The sequence below is a fragment of the Ranitomeya variabilis genome, chromosome 1 (genome assembly GCF_051348905.1).
Source record: "Ranitomeya variabilis isolate aRanVar5 chromosome 1, aRanVar5.hap1, whole genome shotgun sequence".
NCBI lineage: Eukaryota > Metazoa > Chordata > Amphibia > Anura > Dendrobatidae > Ranitomeya > Ranitomeya variabilis.
In genome coordinates, this window is record NC_135232.1 from 836,770,692 (window position 1) to 836,792,236 (window position 21,545).

The 21,545-nt window shown below is 45.7% G+C and overlaps 1 protein-coding gene across 8 annotated transcripts in view; it reads right to left on the reverse strand.

Moving 5' to 3' along the window:
- Positions 1–666: 666 nt before the first annotated feature.
- Positions 667–21,545, reverse strand: part of WDFY3 (WD repeat and FYVE domain containing 3) — a 339,686-nt gene continuing 318,807 nt past the window's right edge. For 7 of the 8 annotated variants that reach the window (XM_077275801.1, XM_077275800.1, XM_077275807.1 and 4 more), the window contains 12 exons: positions 14,692–14,783; positions 14,262–14,474; positions 12,513–12,660; positions 10,028–10,182; positions 9,786–9,944; positions 8,539–8,718; positions 8,036–8,218; positions 7,684–7,780; positions 7,229–7,561; positions 6,597–6,708; positions 5,270–5,467; positions 667–4,242 (listed from right to left, as the gene is read on the reverse strand). In XM_077275801.1, coding sequence (XP_077131916.1) covers positions 4,122–4,242; positions 5,270–5,467; positions 6,597–6,708; positions 7,229–7,561; positions 7,684–7,780; positions 8,036–8,218; positions 8,539–8,718; positions 9,786–9,944; positions 10,028–10,182; positions 12,513–12,660; positions 14,262–14,474; positions 14,692–14,783 — 1,991 coding nt within the window. In that variant the 3' untranslated portion in view covers positions 667–4,121. The remainder of the gene's footprint in view (positions 4,243–5,269; positions 5,468–6,596; positions 6,709–7,228; positions 7,562–7,683; positions 7,781–8,035; positions 8,219–8,538; positions 8,719–9,785; positions 9,945–10,027; positions 10,183–12,512; positions 12,661–14,261; positions 14,475–14,691; positions 14,784–21,545) is intronic. The other variant, XM_077275805.1, reaches the window with a different exon arrangement.

Below are 21,545 nucleotides of genomic sequence, written 5' to 3' on the forward strand. Positions count from 1 at the left end.
CTGTGATTTTTGACAAACCACAGCTCTCATCAACCCCAACTAACATTACTTCGATAGCCACTGCACCAGAGCAATCAGGAAGAGCTGAGGCAAAGTGCCGAATTTGTGCATCTAATGTGATGCGCCATTTCCGCGGTGGCTGGAGGCTTGTTTTCTTTAGGCTGGGAAGGCCGCAATAACCAGGGATCTTCCAAGCCTGATATCAGCTCAAAGCTGTCTGCTTTACCTTTGCTGGCTATCAAAAATAGCAGGTACCCCACATCCTTTTTTCCCCATTTATTTTTTAGCTTAATACAAGTACAGTAAACTACACACGCAGGGCACTAATGACGTCTGTGAGCTATATAATCTATTTACCCCATATCTATCCCTGCCCATCCTTAACACCTAAACATTGTCATTTCTATTCTGCATTCTAGTTTGGTACGTGTCACACAGATGCTGCACACGTACCACAAGTGTTTCACATGGACACACAACCCTGATAACACCAGTTCTGATTTTTCCAGTACCGGAAATATCAAGACGTGTGAAGGAAGTCTTACACATGTATATACCAACTGATCATTCCATTTAACAAGCAGAAACCAGAATAACCTGTGGTCCAATAGACATGATGTGTGTAAAGAAATAAAGGATACCTTTGTATACATTGACATTGTGGAAGAAAGAAAGAGACAACCATTGTATTGGTGGTAAATAGCAGGTATTTTATTCATAATGAAAAAAAATTAACTTAAGTACCTGACCTATTGCATTTAGTCATGTATTGTAATTGTGTTACTCTACTTTCTTGACTTTGAGACAGATATACAATAAACATTCAGATATTACAGACTGCCCGCTAGTTTCTCCAGGCCGTAAACATTTAACCACCAAAAAAACCTACTGAATTCTGCCATACAGTACAGAATTCCTCTCTTCAGTCATCGCACGCTGTCTGCTGCCATATAAATACATCGCTGTCTGTAAGGCCGTACATGTTAATAACAGGACAAAATAAAATTTACATTGCACTGACACAAAAAGTCAGCTGTGTTAATTACTCATGCAACAAGTAACAAAACTTGCTGAAATGAAAAAGACTTCCTAAAATTTTTTTTGCTTCTTTCCACTGCATAAATATTTGTTTTTATACACTTTTTTTTTTGTTTTTTTCTCGTTATGAATCCAAATGAGTCTCGAAATGATACAGAACAAAAATAAAATTTGGCTACTACTGCTATATTACATAAAGGTGCAAAATAATTTATTGATAGTGTTCTATGGGACTGAGGTGAGCCTCTTACAAAGCCCGGAAAGCATGACAATACAATTAGATTCCGACTTACAAGTATACTGGCGGATACATGGGTGTTTGTCGAAGTTTGTGAACAGTTAGGACATTTCACCACAGGAATAGACTGCTCTCATGTTCCTGTGGTTATGTGGTTGGAAATAGGCCATCATATATGTATACATTTTTCTAGGAAAAAAAAACAAACATTTGATCCCCTTCTTGTCTGCCCATTCGTAGAGTTTCTTGTAATTCATGCATGTGTAGAATAATAAAAGTACCACTGAGGGCTTTATATTAACACTGCTCCGAGGCATATCACCCAATACGTATGTACAAAACTGGAATCGATTATCCAGTGGTCCGTGGGCGATACCCCCATCAATAAGCCCCATCCATTTTCAATAGGAAAATGGGAATTTGACAAGAAAACTGAATGGTTGGGAGATGCACAAAAATAGAGAAAATATCCGTTTAGTGCAAACAAAGCAAGATTTTTCATAGTTTGTATTTAGTGGCAATTTACACCTTTGAGCGATGTTGGTAATTATTGAAGAAAGACATATTTTAAGAATTAATATATTGGAGTTTTTATAGTGAAAATTATAGAGCTAACATAATTACTGACAAGTGAAGTAGAGTATTACGGCCGTTATTGAGCAACCATAGCAAGGAAATGCGAGGAAGCACTTACGTGTTTAGTACCAAAGCTCTTATTTGTCTTAGGTCTATGTAGACATCCTTATGTCTTATGTAAAAGCTTTTAGGGAAAATGTGATTGTGCATTGTATCATCAGGGAACCGAGTAATATATGATTATGTCTGACTCGCTGCCGAGAGTAACAAGCCCTCGACAAGACACAAGATTCTCCAAGGTGGAAAGCGGGAATTGTTTCAATGACCGTAGGCCTCGATGAGAGGTCTCAGAAGACAAAGTCTCGAAGGGGCCGAAGTTTTCATTAGACTAACGCCAGATTAGATGAGGCCTTAAGTGAAGAAAAAAAAAATCTTTTAATAATAAATAATGCTAAAAAGCTACTCCACTGATTTGATCTGTCATCATATTGCTTTACTGGGGTAATTCATTTTCGCAGTTTATAGTATATTAGCAGAGACCTCCAGAAATCATCACATACAGTGATCACATTTCAGCGGCAATCTGAAAATTCCCTTTATAGACAGGAATTGAAATTCATAGAATTTCATTAAAAAAAATGTCATGTGCCTTTACTCAAAAATGCCCTGTGCCGCAACACACGACTATGCACTGATCAACTGTATTCACTAAGAAATGAATGCTAAAATTTTTGTTATGCATGGAACGTTCAGCCATTCAACCAGATTTGATAGATATATATATATAATCTAGGGCTTAAATATAATCTGTCATTAGAGTTTTGCCATGTAACCTGAGAGTAGCATGATGTAGGGACGGAGACCCTGATTCTAGCGATGTGTTACTTATTAGGTGCTGTGTCAATAAAATCAGTTTTATCAGCAGGAGATCATCACTAGAGGACTAAGTGTTAAGTACGTCCTATTCCAACCCCACCACTGATTAGGAGCTTTTTGTCAATATACAATGTACACAGGAAGCAGCCAATCAGTGGTGTGGGCGGGGTTATACAGGACTCAGCATTCTGAGCACTGCCAGATCTTCAGCAGAGAAAACTGTAATTCTATCACAACTGCTGGACCCAGGAAACTAAGTGATACATCGCTGGAATCAGGGTCTCAGCTCCTATATCATGTGGTTGTCAGATTTCATAGCAAAAACCTGCTGACATATTCCCTTAACCTTTTCATCCCCATGCAGGTAGGCTGCGTTGTGATGAATAGAGTTAAGAGAATTTGTTGGGGTTCTCTCTTATTCGGCAAGCTATGGGGATCGCGCCAGCTGATCGGCGCTGCAGCTGCATGTTTCGCGGCTGTGTCACAGTGCTGCGGCGCTGGTCAGATGATCAGCTGGTGCAATCCAGGAATAAGAGGGAACCCGAACAAAATTCGCTCAACTCTAGTGATGAACTTGGGCTGTGTCTATCTGTGAGGGAGGTAACACAATACTGGAGTACTCCCTATTCCGGAATTCCGCCATCTTCTTCACATCACAAGACATTTCACAGACATGGGTCAAGTGTGCAGTTTAAGTATCACACGCCTGAACCCCAAGACATGCACAGAATTCAGATACTAAAACGTAATGATGGATTGAGGAGCTACTAGGTTGGCGCTTACAGCACTAGTTCTAGGTTAGTGCCGAGCCTAAGCGAGAAGATCCCCATGATGCTTTTTGGCAAGGTTGGTCGGCGAAAGTGGAGTTAAAAGAGATGCCTTAAAATACAGACATGTTAAAAGATCCAGAACAAAGCGACAGTACAGACAAAAGTATATTGATGATCTATTACTTGAGTTCCTTTAGTCCCATGTAACAGGCAAGTTAAACTGGAGATTTCAATAAAAAGGCCAATATTTTATTTACAATAAACTGTACACGACTTTGAGTCATTTCTTCGTAAGCGGCTTGTTTGTCCGAAAAGCTATGTATGGGGTTACTGCTCTACAAAAACAAACACAAGGTAGTCTGAGAGCTGTTGGTTGGGCACTTTCTTCATTCCAGCAGACGTAGCAGCAGAAGTAGATTATGTAGACGTTCACCAGAGTCTCAGTGATTAACTTTAAGGTTAAGTCATCAGCGAGTCGAGTGATCCCTTTTTCGTGCGGTGTTCAGAACACAAATCAAAAGTTGCATGTAAACTGATTATTTTACGTTCCAACCCGTTTGGAGAGAATATTGGATCCAGCACAATGTGGAGTGTCCTATGTAAGTAGAATGGCGGAGGGATGTCTAGTTCCTTGATGACTCTTCTGAGCCCCGCTCATGCTGTAAATTATAGTAACAGTTCTGACACACTCTCACTGGAGAAGAGATCTTCAGTCGCTTGATTTCTGACTGGAATCGACTGCACCTGGAGACGACAAAAATATGGAGATGACACATTGTAATCATGATCCAAGAGCTGTGAATTGAGGAAGAGGAGGGTGGAGATTGATGGAAAATGAGTAGGTTGGAAGGTGCACTGAAAAGTTCAGCCATGCAAAGGTTGCACCAAACGGTTTTGCTTGGTTTGAACAGTCGCTTTGTGCTGACGAAGTATCTTTAACATTACTCTTGCACTTTACTCACACGTTGCTCTACAAGTCTCTAATCTTTGTCTTAACCATAAAATAGAACCAGTGATTGCAGAGGCTGTCTAGAAAGGCTTAAAGGCTCCGAACACAAAGTTTCTGGAATCTCTCCCCCTCCCCCACTCCAATACTGGGCAACAGTCAAGTGTGTATAGGGGTCTCTTGACTGTCCTAGATCACAGAATTGCAGAGTTGGAAGGGACCTCCTGGATCATCTGGTCCAACCCCCTATGATGATGTCAAGGAAGATAATCATTAAGCAGTTTGAATTTAGACAATCCTTTTTTTAAGTCGCTCCTAGAGTTGTCGGACAATGGCTTTCCACCCTCTTCTCAATCGAACTTTCATGCGAGACATAGCCCACTTGTTCAGGTGTATGGCCAACTAAGACGCCCGCTTGCCCCCTCATTATTATAGATATTTTGAAGACCCAACCAGATGTTAGGAGCTACTAATGTGCAATATCTTTGGGTTTCTGCAGGTTCCTCCAGTTGATACAGTTTTCTCCCAAACTCCAAAAATAAGTTATGAGGTTTCTTGTGAACTTGTGCCCTCACACAAGAATGCTACATGCAGTACCAGATGTCTAAAAGGTCAAAGAACAAAACAGATTTTAACTCTTTCCTACATCAAATATCTGCCTCAGTCATCCTGTGCATTAGTCCAGACATCTTTATGATAGAGGTGGACAATATATAAATTTATGACTGTGGCAAGTCATGCAGTCTATAAAGAGAGTCTATGTTACACAGAAAATAGAAAGCAAGAAAGTAGAAAAAGAACAAAGCTCGTAGGAGAAGTACTTACTTTTGGCAAAAGAGCTGCCCACAGTTTCGGCAATGGTGTCTCCTCTCTGTCAGGGAGAACCTCACCGCACAACCTGAACAACTGTCCATCCCTTCATCCTTTACCCAGTGGTCGGCAGCAGATCGACCAGGCTGATCACTTACTGACCAGCTGAACACCCGTCCTCTGCTGTCTCCAACCAAGATCCTACTGTGATCCCTGCAGAGCAATGGAGAATATAAAATGGACTACAGTTTAAGTCACAAAAACTCTTAAGTATATTGGTTAACGTGACCTTATAGAGGTTGCCCCACGAACACAGTACATTTTCAGGACTAGATTTTGGTGTAACAAGTTCCACAATTGGATATGCTAAAAAAAAAATGTTCCTGTGCGGCGATAATCTCATAAATGTGCCCCTGCTATGTACTGTGTAACGGCCGTGTCTAATCATTGTCAGGGGAGAAAGGAGAATAAGTTACTTATAATTAGTGGCTATATAGAGGAAACTTCCTGTTTTATCACGGGAGTCAGTGTTTCTGCTGCATCACCAGTCCTGTGAAGCTCATTATAGATCAAGTCACTGTCATACAAGCTCAGCAGGCACCAGAGCTCCTACAACACGGACTTGATTTATGTGAAGCTGAAAGTGCTGGAGATGGGGCAGAAACACTTAGTCCTGTGATAAAACAGATAGAAAAATATGTTACCTCAGAAAGCAGCAGCTGCCGGCTTCTGTTTTGTCTGTGTACTCACTTATCTTAAGTGACTTATGCTTCCTACGCTGGTCGAGGGGAGGGTGGTATGTGACAGTTAATGTGATGTATAGGGTGGAACGCAGCAGGCGTGGGCATTTAGTGGCCGATTCCAGATACTACACTATATCTCTGATTCAAGTGAATATGAGAAAGAGTGCAGCACCAGAATAACAGCAGATTGGTGCGGGTGCTGGTCCCCCATCTATTTAATAATAATGGCCTATTCTGCAGATAATCATTCACTGATTATTCCCCAAACAATGAATACCAGCCAATATAGCTAAAAATAGCAGTGATACACGAGAAGGAAACTGAACTCATCCATCCATCGTCACATGAGCACATAGCAATGAGGGAGTGTCTGGCTGATGGAGGCATCTTTTAGTAGTGTTACTAGATAAATACACTGCATGCCACCATTTATCACATTGTGTGGAGCCAATTTCAGATGTCTACAAGCTGACAATGTATTCCAAATCTAAATTCTTCATCCTGGAAAACAACTGAATGTGACGTCACATCTCTACCGGTGTCACACAAACATCTGGAGCCTGGACTATACACAACACATCTGTAGTACAAAAACTTACTTGGATATCCCCAGTGCTGTGATCTCGGCAGGGTGCGCATTGTCTTTCCGATCAAATGCTGTATGCATAGTAAGCTTACTTCTAAACACTAACTGTCGCTCCCACCTGTACCCTGAAATAAAGCAATACATTCTGCATCAGAACCCAACTTAACCTTCTGTATTACATTTTATCAGCACCAGTGATATCCCCTAGGACACATCAGGGTCCCATCATGTGCATTAGATGTTCATCTGGTCCTGCTGAAATCAACTGATTCAGGCGAGTCACCGAAGATGAGCAATTAGCTGCAGGAGTGCTCCGCCATTACTACTGGTGCAATATAAAGCATCTGTTCCACCACTCTGCAGCTGCCCTCAGCAATAACCATGGATTAGAGAAGCAAGGTCTGGGCCGATCAACTGATCGTTGAGCTAGCAACAATTAAGAGAGTCGTCTTCAGCAGCCAATCCCAATAAAAGGACTACATCAGTGGCCTACTGTATGGAAATTAAAAAAGGACTCCCCCTATGGAGGAGCCGGTGCAGATCTTGGACACTAGAAATTTGTATGCATTTTTCAGAAATTTGGTCATCACTGGAGCACAGAAGAACAGATTTCACGTAAATGATTGTGTTATTAGTTACCCTTACCAGTTTTCAGTTTGTTATAGTGGCGGCCTTCAGTTTGGCTTGCCTGACCACCACTTTGGACTTGTGGGAACTGCACTTTTGATTGACCTTCAGAATAGTTAACAAAGACAAAGCCGTCTTTTTCATCCAAACTGAGCTGATCTGACCAACGTCTGGAGTCATCAGAGCCGCTGTCTGCCGACCAAGCTGCCAGGCCGGCTCTAGCAGATGATGCTCTTGTCCTAGGAGTGACATTGCTCGGCTGAGTCTGGCTGTCCTTCAGTCTGGTATCTTGGCTTGAGCTCTGATCTTCCACATCCGAATCGCTGCTGTCATCTTCCTGAGCCTCATGACCTGCATGGTTAGACAAATTAGACCATCATAGAACTGCACGGAGCACTAATAATTTCAGAATATAGGAGAAAATAGGGAGAAAAAGTCAGGCAAATTAAAGGCGAGAAATACGGCCCACATACCTATTTGTGTCTCTGAGCATTCATCTGGCATTTCCATGGCATCAGCTGGTTCTGGTGCCGGCGTCTCTGGCACTTGTAAAAATTCCATCCTCCAAAACTAAGAGAACAAGTAACATTACAGCATTCTGCACGGTCTTCACACCATACAGTAACTTATGTGAAGAAGTGTAGCACTCAGCATAAGCCACTAGGCAACAAACTGCTGTACTCTGCCCCATACATTGTCTATATCAGTCCTCTGCGGGAGCAGATTTCAGCTGATCGGTCTCAGCCCCTCCAATTGATGACCTATCCTAGGAATAGGGTCGTCCAGTATTTAGTCCCGGATAATCCCTTTAAAATATTCACTTACGCGCACAACTCCATCTGAATGTCCTGTGACGAAGACGTTTTGCGTGTCCCACTCATTCATTTCCGATAGGCAGCAGCACAGGATTTGTTGACTTCGTCCAGTAAATGTGTTCACGCTGACAATGGGGTTCCCATTAATACTCCAGACATGAATATAAGTACCGGCACAAGACACAATGTCACCCTAGAACGAGCCAGACACACAGGCAGAACTTTACTGAGAGACACGGGACAATGGAGCTTCAGCATTTTAGGTTATTTCCTACTATGATATTACTGTAGACGTGTAGGTCAGACCTCAGAGGTTGGAAAGCTGGAGAACCTTCAGAGCTGTAGGATAAATGCTTTGTACACCAATATTACCTTACTGGATCGGTAGTAAAGGTTCTTCTCATTTCTGAAGCTATACATATCACTTTCCAGAATACATGTTACTGGAGAAATCCACCACATATTTATCATTATTCAATACATTCCATTCTACACCAACATCCAGAAACTCACCGTTAATTCATTTATACAGAGAGCAGACACTGGGGCTCGGTGGCCACGTAACTGTGTCACAAACGACAGCTTGTTCAGGTCCCAGATGATGCAGGTGCGGTCCCGTGATCCACTGACCACTATGTGATACGCCAATGAGGCGGTCAGACATGTAACGGTGTCTGTATGGCCAATCAGTGCCTGCAAACCAAGACGGTAAGATATATCAGGACATGTATGGGATCGGATGCAGTGATCATATGTCCGTGTCAAGTTGACATGTCTGCAGCATTGTTATGTGGCAGGACAACACATTAAGAAAAGATCCACAGCAGGACTTCTGTGATAGAAGGCAGTACAGATTATTGGGGATACAGACTACACATCCTGACAGTCTAAATTATACACAAGACTGCTGTTATTGGGGGGACGTGCTGACCATATATCCAGACTGCTGTTATAGAGGGATATGCAAGCTACTTATCTAGACTGCTGTTATAGGGGGGAGGTGCTGACCATATATCCAGACTGCTGTTATAGAGGGACGTGCAAGCTACTTATCTAGACTGCTGTTATAGAGGGACGTGCTGACGATATATCCAGACTGCTGTTATAGAGGGACGTGCAAGCTACTTATCTAGACTGCTGTTATAGGGGGGAGGTGCTGACCATATATCTAGACTGCTGTTATATAGTGTGAACCTTCCTTTATATCTAGACTTCTGCTACAGGGGGAGGTCCAGACTACATATCTTGACCAGTATTATAGGGGGAGGTGCAGCCCACACAGACAGATCGCTGTTATAAGCCAAGTCCACCCTACTTATCTAGACTTCTGTTATAGGGGGAGGTCCAGACTACATAGCTAGACTGCTGTTTTAGGGGAAGGTCCTTATGGTTGTTATAGGCTGTGGTCAAAACTGCATAGCCAAATAGTTGTTATAGGGGAGGTTCACACTGGACATCCAAACTGCTTTTATAGAGGGAGATCCAGACTACACAGTCAGACGTTGGTTAAGCAAGTGGATCAGAACCAGCTGGACAGTTCTAGAAGTGTGAAGTTCTGACTAGACAGATCAGACAGATGTTATATCGGGTGCTACAGACAACAAAGCCAGACTGTTATTACGTCGTGTTTCAAATTACAGAGCCAGACTGCTGGTATAAGAGAGGTATAGACAACAGGCGATATCTTGTATTAAGAGGAGGTCCAGACTACACAGCCTTATTATTACGGTTTAAATTACATATCAAGAGTTTTTACAAACCTGTTTCAGTGTGAGGGATTTTGCTTTTTCTTTAGAAGTTCCCATCTCCCACACGCAGATTACTGTACTTGTTCCCCCGGTGATAACCAGTTTCGGGTTTGGGCAAATGGCACAGAGTATTTGCCCCCATTCAGATAAACATTCATAGACGACAACTACCTGCAAAACAAGGCAAATCCTTTGAATACTTTGTACCAATATAGATTACAAAGTGTCTTTACATCAGCAGAAAATGATCAAACCTTGTCAGACTCATAAGTTCCTAATCTGCAACTGAGGTCCGCGTAGCCCCATGCAAAAGTCTTGTTCCAGGTCGGTGGAATGAGGACCTTGTTCTGTTCTACAGCCAGAATTCCCTTATCTGTGCAAACAATCTGACCAACGGGCTCTTTCAGTTCTTGAAAAAAATGACAGAGGTTTAAATTAACACATGGAGGATAGACTTAAAATGATTAAAAAAGCCTTTTAGTTCTTGAATCAGCCATCATGTGCAGGGAAAGATGCAGGCTCAGTTTGCAAGCCTGCATCAAAGGAAGGGACACAATATATGATATAAGTCTACGTTGTATGTGGTGAATGGAATAAAGGCTTCGTTCTCTAGCCATTAATAAAACACACTACAATGACAAAAGTTTATTTTATTGAAGTCATAATACTGTATGTGTATTTGTAGGCTGTACTTAAAGAGAACCTGCCGTCACAATTATATAATGTAAAGACATGGCTGTAATGGCGCTGTAATTCAGCTTAAACTAACACCTTTAGAGAAGAAATACGCTTTGTGGTTCTTCTTTAATCGCCATTTGAAGTTTTCTGCTAATTAGATTTGGATGCACAGGGGCCGGACTGTGCACTGGGTCTCCTCTCCTCCCAGTCTGATTGAAGAGGAAATTCCAAACAGAGGAGGCAGGTAACTAAGAAAGAAGTGACCTGTCATTCACAGACTGGGGGTGGGTGGAGGGGCTGGGGAATCACAGACAGGGGGGAGAAGACCCTGGATACAGTCCGGCCCCTGTGGACTTCTTTACCAAATCTGTATTACAGCCCCATTACAGTTATGAATTTACTTTATATTACGGACAGATTTTCTTTAAAAGGGAACCGGTCATGTCCAAAAACGGAATTTATCTGAAGATGTGGGTTAATCTGCGAGTCAATATGTTTAAAATCTTACCTGACTGCATTACTGGAAAAGCAGCTACAAAGAAAAAACAAATGTATATCCTCTTTGTAGCCGCACACTTGCAGTCAAAGTGGCGGTGCTGGGGAGCGATTACAGTAACTGCTCACTGTACTGTGAGAACAGTGGTTATTCCCCCGCACAGTGATCGCCAGCCAAATCTGCAGCGCGAGTGCAGAGCGCACTACCACAGTCTTAGAGAGCGATTCCAGCCACACTCACATAACCGTACCCTTCACTGCCCCATAACTAAAAGTGAGCGGCTACAGGGAGTATAGAAGTTCATCTTCTTCCTTTAGCCGCTCTTCTAGTTAAGCAGGGAGGCATGATTATAATGCTATTTCCCTACAGATTAACCCTATATCACTTGGTAAAATGCATTTTTAGACATGATAGTTCCCCTTTAAGGCGGTGTGTACACGTTCAGGATTTTTCACGGTTTTTCGCTATAAAAACGCGATAAAACCGCAAAAAAAATGCATACATTAAGCATCCTATTTTTAGAATGCAATCCACAATTTTTGTGCACATGGTGCGTTTTTTTTCCGTGGCGGAATCACATTCCGGAAAAAAACGCAGCATGTTCATTCCTTGTGCGGAATCGCGGCGATTCCGCACACATAGGAATGCATTGATCTGCTTACTTTTCGCATGTGGCTATGCCCACCATGCGGGAAGTAAGCGGATCATGTGCGGTTGGTACCCAGGGAGGAGACTCTCCTCCAGGCCCTGGGAACCATATAATTGTTACAAAAAAGAATTAAAATAAAAAATCATGATATTCTCACCTTCCTGCGTCCCCGGCAGCCGTCCTGCTCTTCGCGATACTCCGATCCCAATAATGCCTTGCGAAAATGACCTGTGATGACGTAGCGGTCTCGCGAGACCACTAAGTCATCTGGGGCCATTGCCGCAATGCATTATTGGGACCGGAGCATCGCGAAGAGCAGGACGCCTGCCGGGGACGCAGGAAGGTGAGAATATCACGATTTTTTATTTTGTTTATTATTCTTAACGTTCTATCTTTTTACTATTGATGCTCCATAGGCAGCATCAATAGTAAAAAGTTGGTCACACTTGTCAAACACTATGTTTGACAAGTGTGACCAACCTGTCAATCAATTTTCCAAGCGATGCTACAGATTGCTTGGAAAACACTAGCATTCTGCAAGCTAATTACGCTGGTAAAACGCTAGTGTTTAGCGGGAATACGCATGCCAATTCCACATGCGATATACCTGCGTCAGGAGTTGCGGAATTGCAGAGGAAATTTCAATGTGTGCACTTAGCCTAAATGTGACTCAATTGTGTTTTTGTATGCATAGGTCGATGTTTATTGTAATAATGTCACACGTATGTGCGCATTCATAAGCTAGGATAATTTCTGATGAAGCCAGAATAGCGTAAGTACCGGTATTTACAGGATGCTCTCTATAGGAAAGCTGTCTCATTATGGTATTATTTTATAGCCGACATGCTGTGATGATGTGATAATGTACTTGTGTAATAAGAGGCTTGGCTCTCCTTTAAGGACTTGCGTGCACTACCTTTCACTGGAACCAGGGAGGGTCTCAAATTGTCCAAGTGATGGAAAAAGATCTTGTCAGATGCAGAACCCAAGGGCATAGATGTGGACGACATGTCTCCATTAAGGCGACTTCTAACACGTTTTGGTGGATGTGGCTTTTTAAAAAGCTGAAAAAGAATAGAAAAGTGAGTAGAGCTTGGAGATTGAATATGGTGAACTTAAATATGACCATTTTTATTGAGTGTTCCCATCTACTTGACATAAAATATTGTATGGAGCCATTAAGAGACTTGGCCAACCCCTAAACCTTTGTTTTGGTAACAAACCGCTGTCTGTGGACTAAAATGAGAAAATAAGCTCCTGTGCCAATGCTTGGTCCCCCGCCAGTCTCTGTTCTTTCAATCCTCGCAATGTAGTGGCAACACGTGACCAGACCTCAGTGGCATCAACCACTACAACCAGCGATTGGCTGCAGTAGTCAAGTCGAAGAGATGCTATGTCATCAATCGAGCTGGTAGAGCCGGAGAGGGAACAGGTGCGATAGCGGCAGAGGACTGCTATTGTCAGTGTTACACAAAAATCTGGATTCATATAGTTAAAAATCAAAACGTTATGGGCTGATGAGGTTTAATAATTCAGTTCAGAGTTTTGGGCAGCCCAGCTGATGGGGTGGCATCTCAAACAAACATGTCACTCGAGGCTATAAATCACTCTGTAAAAAAAGAGCCCAGATAGGAAACAAATCCATCTAAGTATAAAAGACAAAATTCAGCACTCAGATGCAAGAAGAACAGAAACGTGACTTATTTAGAACCGTACTCCAGCGTAACGTTTTGCGCTGACTCTCAGACCGTCATCACATGGATTGCTGGGGAGCAGTGTAGTACGTATGGACAGCGCAATGTGGATCAGGGTGACAGACCAATGGATGTGTACTAGTGATGAGTGAGTGTACTCGTTGCTCGGGTTTTCCTGAGCACGCTCTGTGACCTCTGAGTATTTATGACTGCTCGGAGATTTAGTTTTCATCGCGGCAGCTGAATGATTTACAGCTATTAGCCAGGCTGAATACATGTGGGGGTTGCTTGGTTGCTAGGTAATCCCCACATGTAATCAAGCTAGCTGGTAGCTGTGAATCATTCAGCTGCCGCGATTAAAACAATCTCCGAGCACTAACAAATACTCGTAGGTCACCGGAGCGTGCTCAGGAAAACCTAAGCAACGAGTATACTCGCTCATCACTAATGTGTACACATCCAATCTGATCCACAATGACGCTATCCACACATACTACACTGCTCCCCAGCAATCCGTCTGATGAAGGTCTGAGTGTCAGAGCGAAACGTTACACTGGATTATGGTACTAAATAAATCACCGTTCGGCTTTATTTGCATCTGAGCGCCGGATTTTCTCTTTTCTATTCAAACATACAGGTGTTATTCCTGGCACGTTCACAAATAACAATCACAAACTGAAGGCCGAAAAGATGTAATTTGGTCAAAACCGGTCTGAAGGGCACTTCACTTTACAAAAAGTATAGATTTGAGAGGAGACGGGAAGACCACCCTTGCCCTCCCCTCCACGACAATTTAAATAATACGACAGATAAATCATAGTATTAAAATATCAGGTGGCCAGATAGCATGATTAGAATATTTTCTGCCATCAAAACCACGTTAGGACCCGCATAGTTGGAAAATACAGTACCTTAAATGTATTCTTATATTTAAAATTGAAACAAATGAAAATACATTAAATGTGCTTTACCTGCTTAGGGATCTGTCCAAAATTATTAATAAAGCCTATGGTAGCAGTCTCCTTCAAAGGGTCATTAATGTTGTAAATGTCCACTTGCCCCTCATAGAAGAGGTGATGAAAAACATTGACGGCATCGACGGCAGCTGGCCCCTGTTGCTTGTACCCAAAGATCAGGTCTATCCATTCATGCAGGTGGGCACTGACATAGTCACACTCCAGAGCCTGACGGAACAGTAATAACCTTTATACTGAAATTTGTGATGCATCATCAGCTAAAAACACTACATATTCATCAAAACAGCTAAACAAGCAAACGACACAATCACTAAAGAGGAAAATAAAACATATAAATTGATTTTTTCATTCTTTAGTCACAATGCACCATTATAGGAGCAGCTCTATTTAGTCCCTAGAAAATACTGAATATATCTCCTTTTACCTCTCTATGCACGCGGATGAATTCCCGGGGGTCCCCTTTTGCCCATGGGGGTAGAATTACATCACCAAGCTTTGTTCCATTTTGTTTACAACCTACAAAAATAATAAAAAGAATTGACAGAAAATATTAGCTAATTAATTGGTTCATTTGAAAACGATATGCTAATTATAATAAAGTTGTGGGTGTTAAACATTCGTTTTCTGAAATGTAATGCATATCCCAAATGCTCCCCAGTTACAGAAGCACTGCAGTCGATTTTTTTTATTCCCTAAACGTGAGCAATGTGGAATCAGTGTTTTCATGTACTCACTGATCGCCATTCTGCTCCTCTTCTGTTTGTTAGGGAATCCATGCATGTGTTGTTGTAGTTTCTATCCCCACCCCCATTGGAAAATAGGGATTTTTGTGTGTACTCACCGAAAAATCCTTTTCTCCGAGCCACTCATTGGGGGACACAGGACCATGGGTGTTATGCTGCTGTCACTAGGAGGCTGACACTAAGCTGAGACAAAAAAAGGTTAGCTCCTCCCCTGCAGTATACACCCTCATGCTGGCTTCCAGAGACCCAGTTCAGTGTAAAAGCAGTAGGAGAATAACAACAAAGTACCATGTAACAGTAGAGTACAACATGTCAAAGAAAGACCTAAAACTAAAAACGGTAAAGAGCCGAACAGGCTAACAGGGTGGGTGCTGTGTCCCCCAATGAGTGGCTCGGAGAAAAGGATTTTACGGTGAGTACACACAAAAATCCCTATTTCTCCATCGCCACATTGGGGGACACAGGACCATGGGACGTCCCAAAGCAGTCCCTGGGTGGGAAACAATACAACCAAACAACTCCGTGTACCATCTGACTTACAAATGCGCGACGGCTGCTTGCAGAACACGTCTGCCAAGAGCCGCGTCCGCAGAGGAATGGATGTGGACATTGTAGTGCCTTGTGAATGTATGCAGGCTGGACCACGTTGCGGCCTTGCAAACCTGCTCCGCCGTAGCCTGGTGCCGGATGGCCCAGGAAGCACCCATCGACCGAGTGGAGTGAGCTCTAATCCCCGCCGGGATAGGTCTGCCCCTGACTCGATAGGATTCTTGGATAGCCGAACGAATCCATCTGGCTATCGTGGCTTTAGACGCAGCCAAACCCTTTCTGTGACCCTCCGGGAGAACGAAAAGGGAGTCTGATTTTCTGAAAGGAGCCGTTCTGGAAATGTACCTCCGAAGGGCCCGTACGATGTCCAGAGTATGAAGGGCTTTTTCAACCCTGTGTTTTGGCTGCGGACAAAAAGAGTGAAGAATGATGTCCTCGTTAAGGTGAAAAGAGGACACCACCTTAGGGAGAAAATCCGGAGAAGGGCGAAGGACTACCTTGTCCTGGTGGAAAGCAAGAAAAGGAGCTCGGCAGGATAAAGCGGCCAATTCTGAGACCCGTCTGATAGACTTTACAGCCACAAGGAAGGCAACCTTCCAGGAGAGGACTGTAAGCGGGATGTCCTGAAGAGGCTCAAAAGGAGGTTCCTGAAGAACCCCCAGAACCAAATTGAGATCCCAGGTCTCCAACGGCATTCTGTAGGGGGGTACGACATGTGAGACCCCCTGAATGAAAGTTTTAACTTGAAGGTTGGCAGCGATCCTACGTTGGAATAACACAGATAACGCTGAAATCTGACCTTTGAGGGAACTCAGAGCCAAGCCGGAGTCCAAACCGGACTGAAGAAAATCCAAGATGCCAGGAATAGAGAATACGAGCGGAGGGCGACCTCGGAGCCTGCACCACGAGAAGAAAGTTTTCCAGGTGCGATGATAGATAGAAGCAGAAGACGACTTGCGAGCGCTTAACAAGGTGGGAATGACCTGCTGAGAGAAACCGGCTCGAGTTAGAATCCAGGTTTCAACAGCCACGCCGTTAAACGTAGGGCCCCTGAGTTCTGGTGGCAGATCGGCCCCTGAAGAAGATCTGGGCGGTCTGGTAAGCGCCAGGGAACGTCGGCTACGAGCTGAACGAGCTCCGCGTACCAAGCGCGACGAGGCCAATCCGGCGCGACCAGGATGACCGGAACCCCCTCCGTCTTGATCTTCCGGATTACCTTCGGCAGTAAGGGAAGAGGAGGAAACACATAGGGCAGTCGGAACTGATGCCACGGGGATATCAGCGCGTCCACTCCGATGGCAAGGGGGTCCCGGGAACGAGCAATGAAATCGAGAACCTTGGCGTTCAACCTGGACGCCATCAGATCCACGTCCGGGGTCCCCCAGCGAAGGCAGATCTGCCGAAACACCTCCGGATGGAGTTCCCACTCCCCCGAGGCAAGGCCCTGACGGCTTAGAAAGTCTGCCGCCCAGTTCTCGACGCCTGGAATGTGCACCGCGGAAATGGCGGAATGGTTGACTTCGGCCCAACGAAGGATGAGAGAGACTTCCTGCATCGCCGCCCTGCTGCGGGTACCCCCCTGGTGGTTTATGTATGCCACCGCTGTGACATTGTCCGATTTGATTCGGATCGGGCGACCCGCGAGCAGGGGGTGAAAACGAGTCAGGGCTAGCCTGATTGCCCGAATCTCCAGAATGTTTATAGGGAGCCTCGACTCCCGAAGAGTCCAGCGACCCTGGGCAGAGTGGTGAAGAAACACCGCACCCCAGCCGAGAAGACTGGCGTTGGTGGTTACCACAAACCATCGGATCGGGAGAAAGGATTTCCCCTGGAGGAGAGAGGCACCCAGGGTCCACCATAGCAGGGCTTGTCTGGTCCGCAGAGATAAAGGACATGGCCGGTCGAGTGATAAGGGACTCCTGTCCCAGTTGTCCAATAGAGCCTGTTGCAAGGGGCGAAGATGGAGTTGGGCGAAAGGAACTGCTTCCATCGCGGCTACCATTTTGCCCAGGATCCTCATGGCGAAGCGAATGGTTCGGGGATGAGGATGGCAGAGCGTTCGAACTCCAAGCTGAAGCTCTCGGGCCTTGGACCGAGGGAGTAAGACCAGACCCCTTGAGGTGTCCAGGATCATTCCCAAAAAGGAGATCCGACAGGCAGGAACGGGGGAGGACTTGTCCCAGTTGATCAACCAACCCAGGCGCGAAAGCGAATCCAAGGTAATCTGGACGCTTGCCTCACAGGCCTGAAAAGACGGACCCTTTATAAGGAGGTCGTCTAAGTAAGGCAACACGACCACTCCGCGAGAGTGAAGAATTGCCATGACGGCCGCCATGACCTTCGTGAAAACCCTGGGCGCCGTGGCAAGACCGATGGGTAAGGCCGTGAATTGGAAATGGTCGTCCAGGATGGCAAAACGGAGGAACCTTTGATGAGGTGGGAATATTGGAATATGGAGATAGGCATCCTTGATATCTATTGATGCCAGGAATTCCCCCCTCTCCATTGAGGCGATGACCGACCGGAGAGATTCCATCCTGAAGTGCCGTACCTTTACGCTCTTGTTCAGGAGCTTCAGGTCTAAAATGGGACGCACTGTTCCATCCTTTTTTGGCACGACGAAGAGATTTGAGTAAAAACCTCTGAACCTCTCGTGTTCCGGAACCGGAACAATGACCCCGCACTGGGAATGAATGGCGCAAAGAAGTGCGCGAGATTGGGCACCCGAACTGGGGAGGTGAGAGGGAAAAAACCGCGCTGGGGGGGGGGAGGCGGAGAACTCTATTTTGTAGCCAGACGACACCAGATCCCTGACCCATTCGTCGTGTATGACGGAGAGCCAGACTTGCTGAAAGAGAAGTAGGCGTCCGCCTACCTTGGAGGTGTCGCCTGGACAAGTTCGCGAGTCATTGCGAAGGGAATCTAGCAGGCCTGGACCCTCTGGTTCTGGGCTGCCTAGGCTTTCCTCGCCAGGACAGGTTTGGCCTAAAAGAGGGACGAACGTCTCTGTCTGAGCGAGCGGATAGGTCCAATCTGGAAGGGGCGGCAGGATTGGACCAGGCTGGACTGCTACAAAAGGGCCGAAAGCGAAAATATGGTTGACGCTGGAAAGCAGTCTTTGGCCTCTGTTGGGGAAGGAACTTACTCTTTCCCCCTGTAGCGTCGGAGATAAGTTGGTCTAGTTTTTCTCCAAAAAGACGCCCCCTCTGAAAAGGGAGAGAAATGAGCGACTTTTTTGAGGAGGAATCTGCGCGCCACTCTCTGAGCCAAATAGCCCTTCTGATGGTGATGGCATTAGAAGCTGCCGATGCTGCACAGTTTGCTGCATCGAGAGAAGCGTACATTACGTAATCACCGGCCATGGCAATTTGTCTGGCAAGGTCCGCCATCTCAGAGGGAAGATCCTGTTCGTGAACCGATTTTGCTAGGGCATCTGCCCAGGAAACCATTGCCTTGGCCACCCAAGCCTCGGCAAAGGAAGGAGAAAAGGAAGATCCTGAGGCTTCGTACACTGAGCGAGCTAGGGAATCTAGCTGGCGCTCTGTGGGATTTTTAATTGAGGCGCCATTAGGAACGGACAAGAGGGTTTTGGACGCTAGGCGCGAAACCGGAGAATCTACCAAAGGGGATTCCGTCCAGTCTTTAACCAGATCTGCGGGAAAAGGATATTTCGATTCCAGGGTCTTTTTGCCTGTGAAACGCTTATCCGGGCGCTCCCTGTGTCGCTTGACAATATCCAGAAAATCTGGGTGAGAAGCGAACGTCTTATGGGAACGCTTGTTTCTAGTAAAGGAAACAGAATGTTCCGGAGCAGGATTAGGGTTATCGTCCACTTTAAGGGCGTGATTGACAGCCTCAATGAGGGAGTCAACTGTAGATCTAAACTCAGGAGCGTCCGGGGGTCTAAGGATACATCAGACTCATATTCAGAGTCGTGAACGCTACGACCCCCTAACGAGGGTGAGCGAGAGGCGGAGCCGCCAGAAGCTGAGTGGCGTGGTGAGCGCTCAGGAGAGGTAGAGCGGATCCCTTTTCTGGATAACCGTGCCTCTTTCTGGAGAGAGCGGCCCCTGCTGGCCGACGATTCCCCTGCTACGGAGGGATCTCTTAGTCCGAGAAAAGGATTGCCCCGCTCCCCAGGAGGGTGCTGAATGGATTTGATAGCATTGGCTAAAAAATCCACAGACTGGGACAGAGAGGCAACCCATGCGGGGGGGGCTAGATACACCTGAGTCGGTGGCGGTGGAGGGCTCCTGGGCACTTGGGGCATCGCAGGTTGAGCAGAGGGGGGAAATCTGAGGCCGAGGAAGTGGAGCCTGGCAGGTGGTACACGCAGAAAAAAAGGTAGTGTGCACCTTTGAGGTTTTAGACCTTGTCTGGGACATGGTGTACCCTAGTGTAACAGATTGCAGGGTCTAAAATAAGGAAGTGAGGGCGGCGCTGCTGGGGAGGACCTGACGTGGTCTCCTTACCCGAGGTCCTGTGTCCCACCAAGGAGAGAGGAAGAGTGGTGGAGTCGGAGACAGTCGGTGTTCGCAGCGCTGCACGTGGAGAAGCTGCGGCCGGAAGATCTGGAGCTGCAGTGTGCAGGAGAAGATCCAAGATGGCCACCGAGAGTAAAAGTAGGAAGTCTCGCAAAGAGCGAGAAGCGCCAGGACCGGGGGGCGGCACCGCCGATGATGCGAAAAAAGGGGCGGAGCCTATCGGAAGAGCGGCCGAGCTAGGCCGAAGCCGGGGACTAAATTTGCGGCTTCGGCCCGGCGCGATGCCGCTGCGCACCGGAGGCTATGGGACCCGGGGAAGAACGCACCACTGCTAAAAGGGAGCCCTCCGACCGCCGCGGGCGACCCCCCCCTTTTGCCCCCCCGAGGCACTTACCCCAATAAGGAGTGCTGCCCACAGATCCAGGTGAGCTGTGCCCGGGGTTAGAAGGACGGTGCAGGGATTGGGGAGCCTCTGGCCACCATCCCCTGAAAAGGGGAGTGGAGAGGGAACCGTCCGCCACCATCCATCAGCCGCATGATCAGTGGTGATGCAGTGGGGGCTGCACGGACGCCACAAGATGAGGTGCCTCTGAACAGCCGAGGGTGAGACCTGGTGGGCAGGGCATATGTCCGGCAATAGAGCCTGGCTGCAGAAGAGGGTACTGGAGGTGATACTTCAGTGCTCGTCTGTAAAGTGGGGGGGGAGAGCGGACCCTTGAAGGGGCCCGTCGCCCCAAGAATCAGCTCAGGCAGTGGCATCCCACGTCGCAGGAGAGGGTACGGAGAGGTGAAACTCCCGTGCTCGCCTGTTGTTGGTTCGGGGGAGAACGGAACATGAAAGAATCCGTCGCCCCCTTCGTCCGGAAATAGAAAGGTATTAAGAAAAAATTCCAGTGTGCCTCCTACGGACACTAAGCTTGAACTGGGTCTCTGGAAGCCAGCATGAGGGTGTATACTGCAGGGGAGGAGCTAACCTTTTTTTGTCTCAGCTTAGTGTCAGCCTCCTAGTGACAGCAGCATAACACCCATGGTCCTGTGTCCCCCAATGTGGCGATGGAGAAAAAACATTTAAAAGTGATTCTATAGTGATCCAAAAAAAAATACAAAATTTGAAAAGGATTTTTTTTTTACATTTCCCCCTAGATCAGCATAAAAAAAATATAAAAATTATATAAAAATGAATCCATATGTATTGAAAAAAAAAAGGCAAAAAAAAAATTGAGCTTGATTTAAGTTGATATACATACAGCACATAAATGCATGTTCACATTGTATGTTGATAAAAAGGGGCAAAAAACAGGAGAAAATGGGCTGGTCATGAACAAGTGAGGCAGCACAGTGGCTCAGTGGTTAGCACTGCAGCGATAGGGTCCTGGGTTCAAATCCCACCAAGGATCCCACTGTAAGGAGTTTGTATGTTCTCTTCGTGTGGGTTTCCTCCGGGTTCTCCGGTTTCCTCCCACATTCCGAAGACATACTGATAGGGAATTTTATATTGTGAG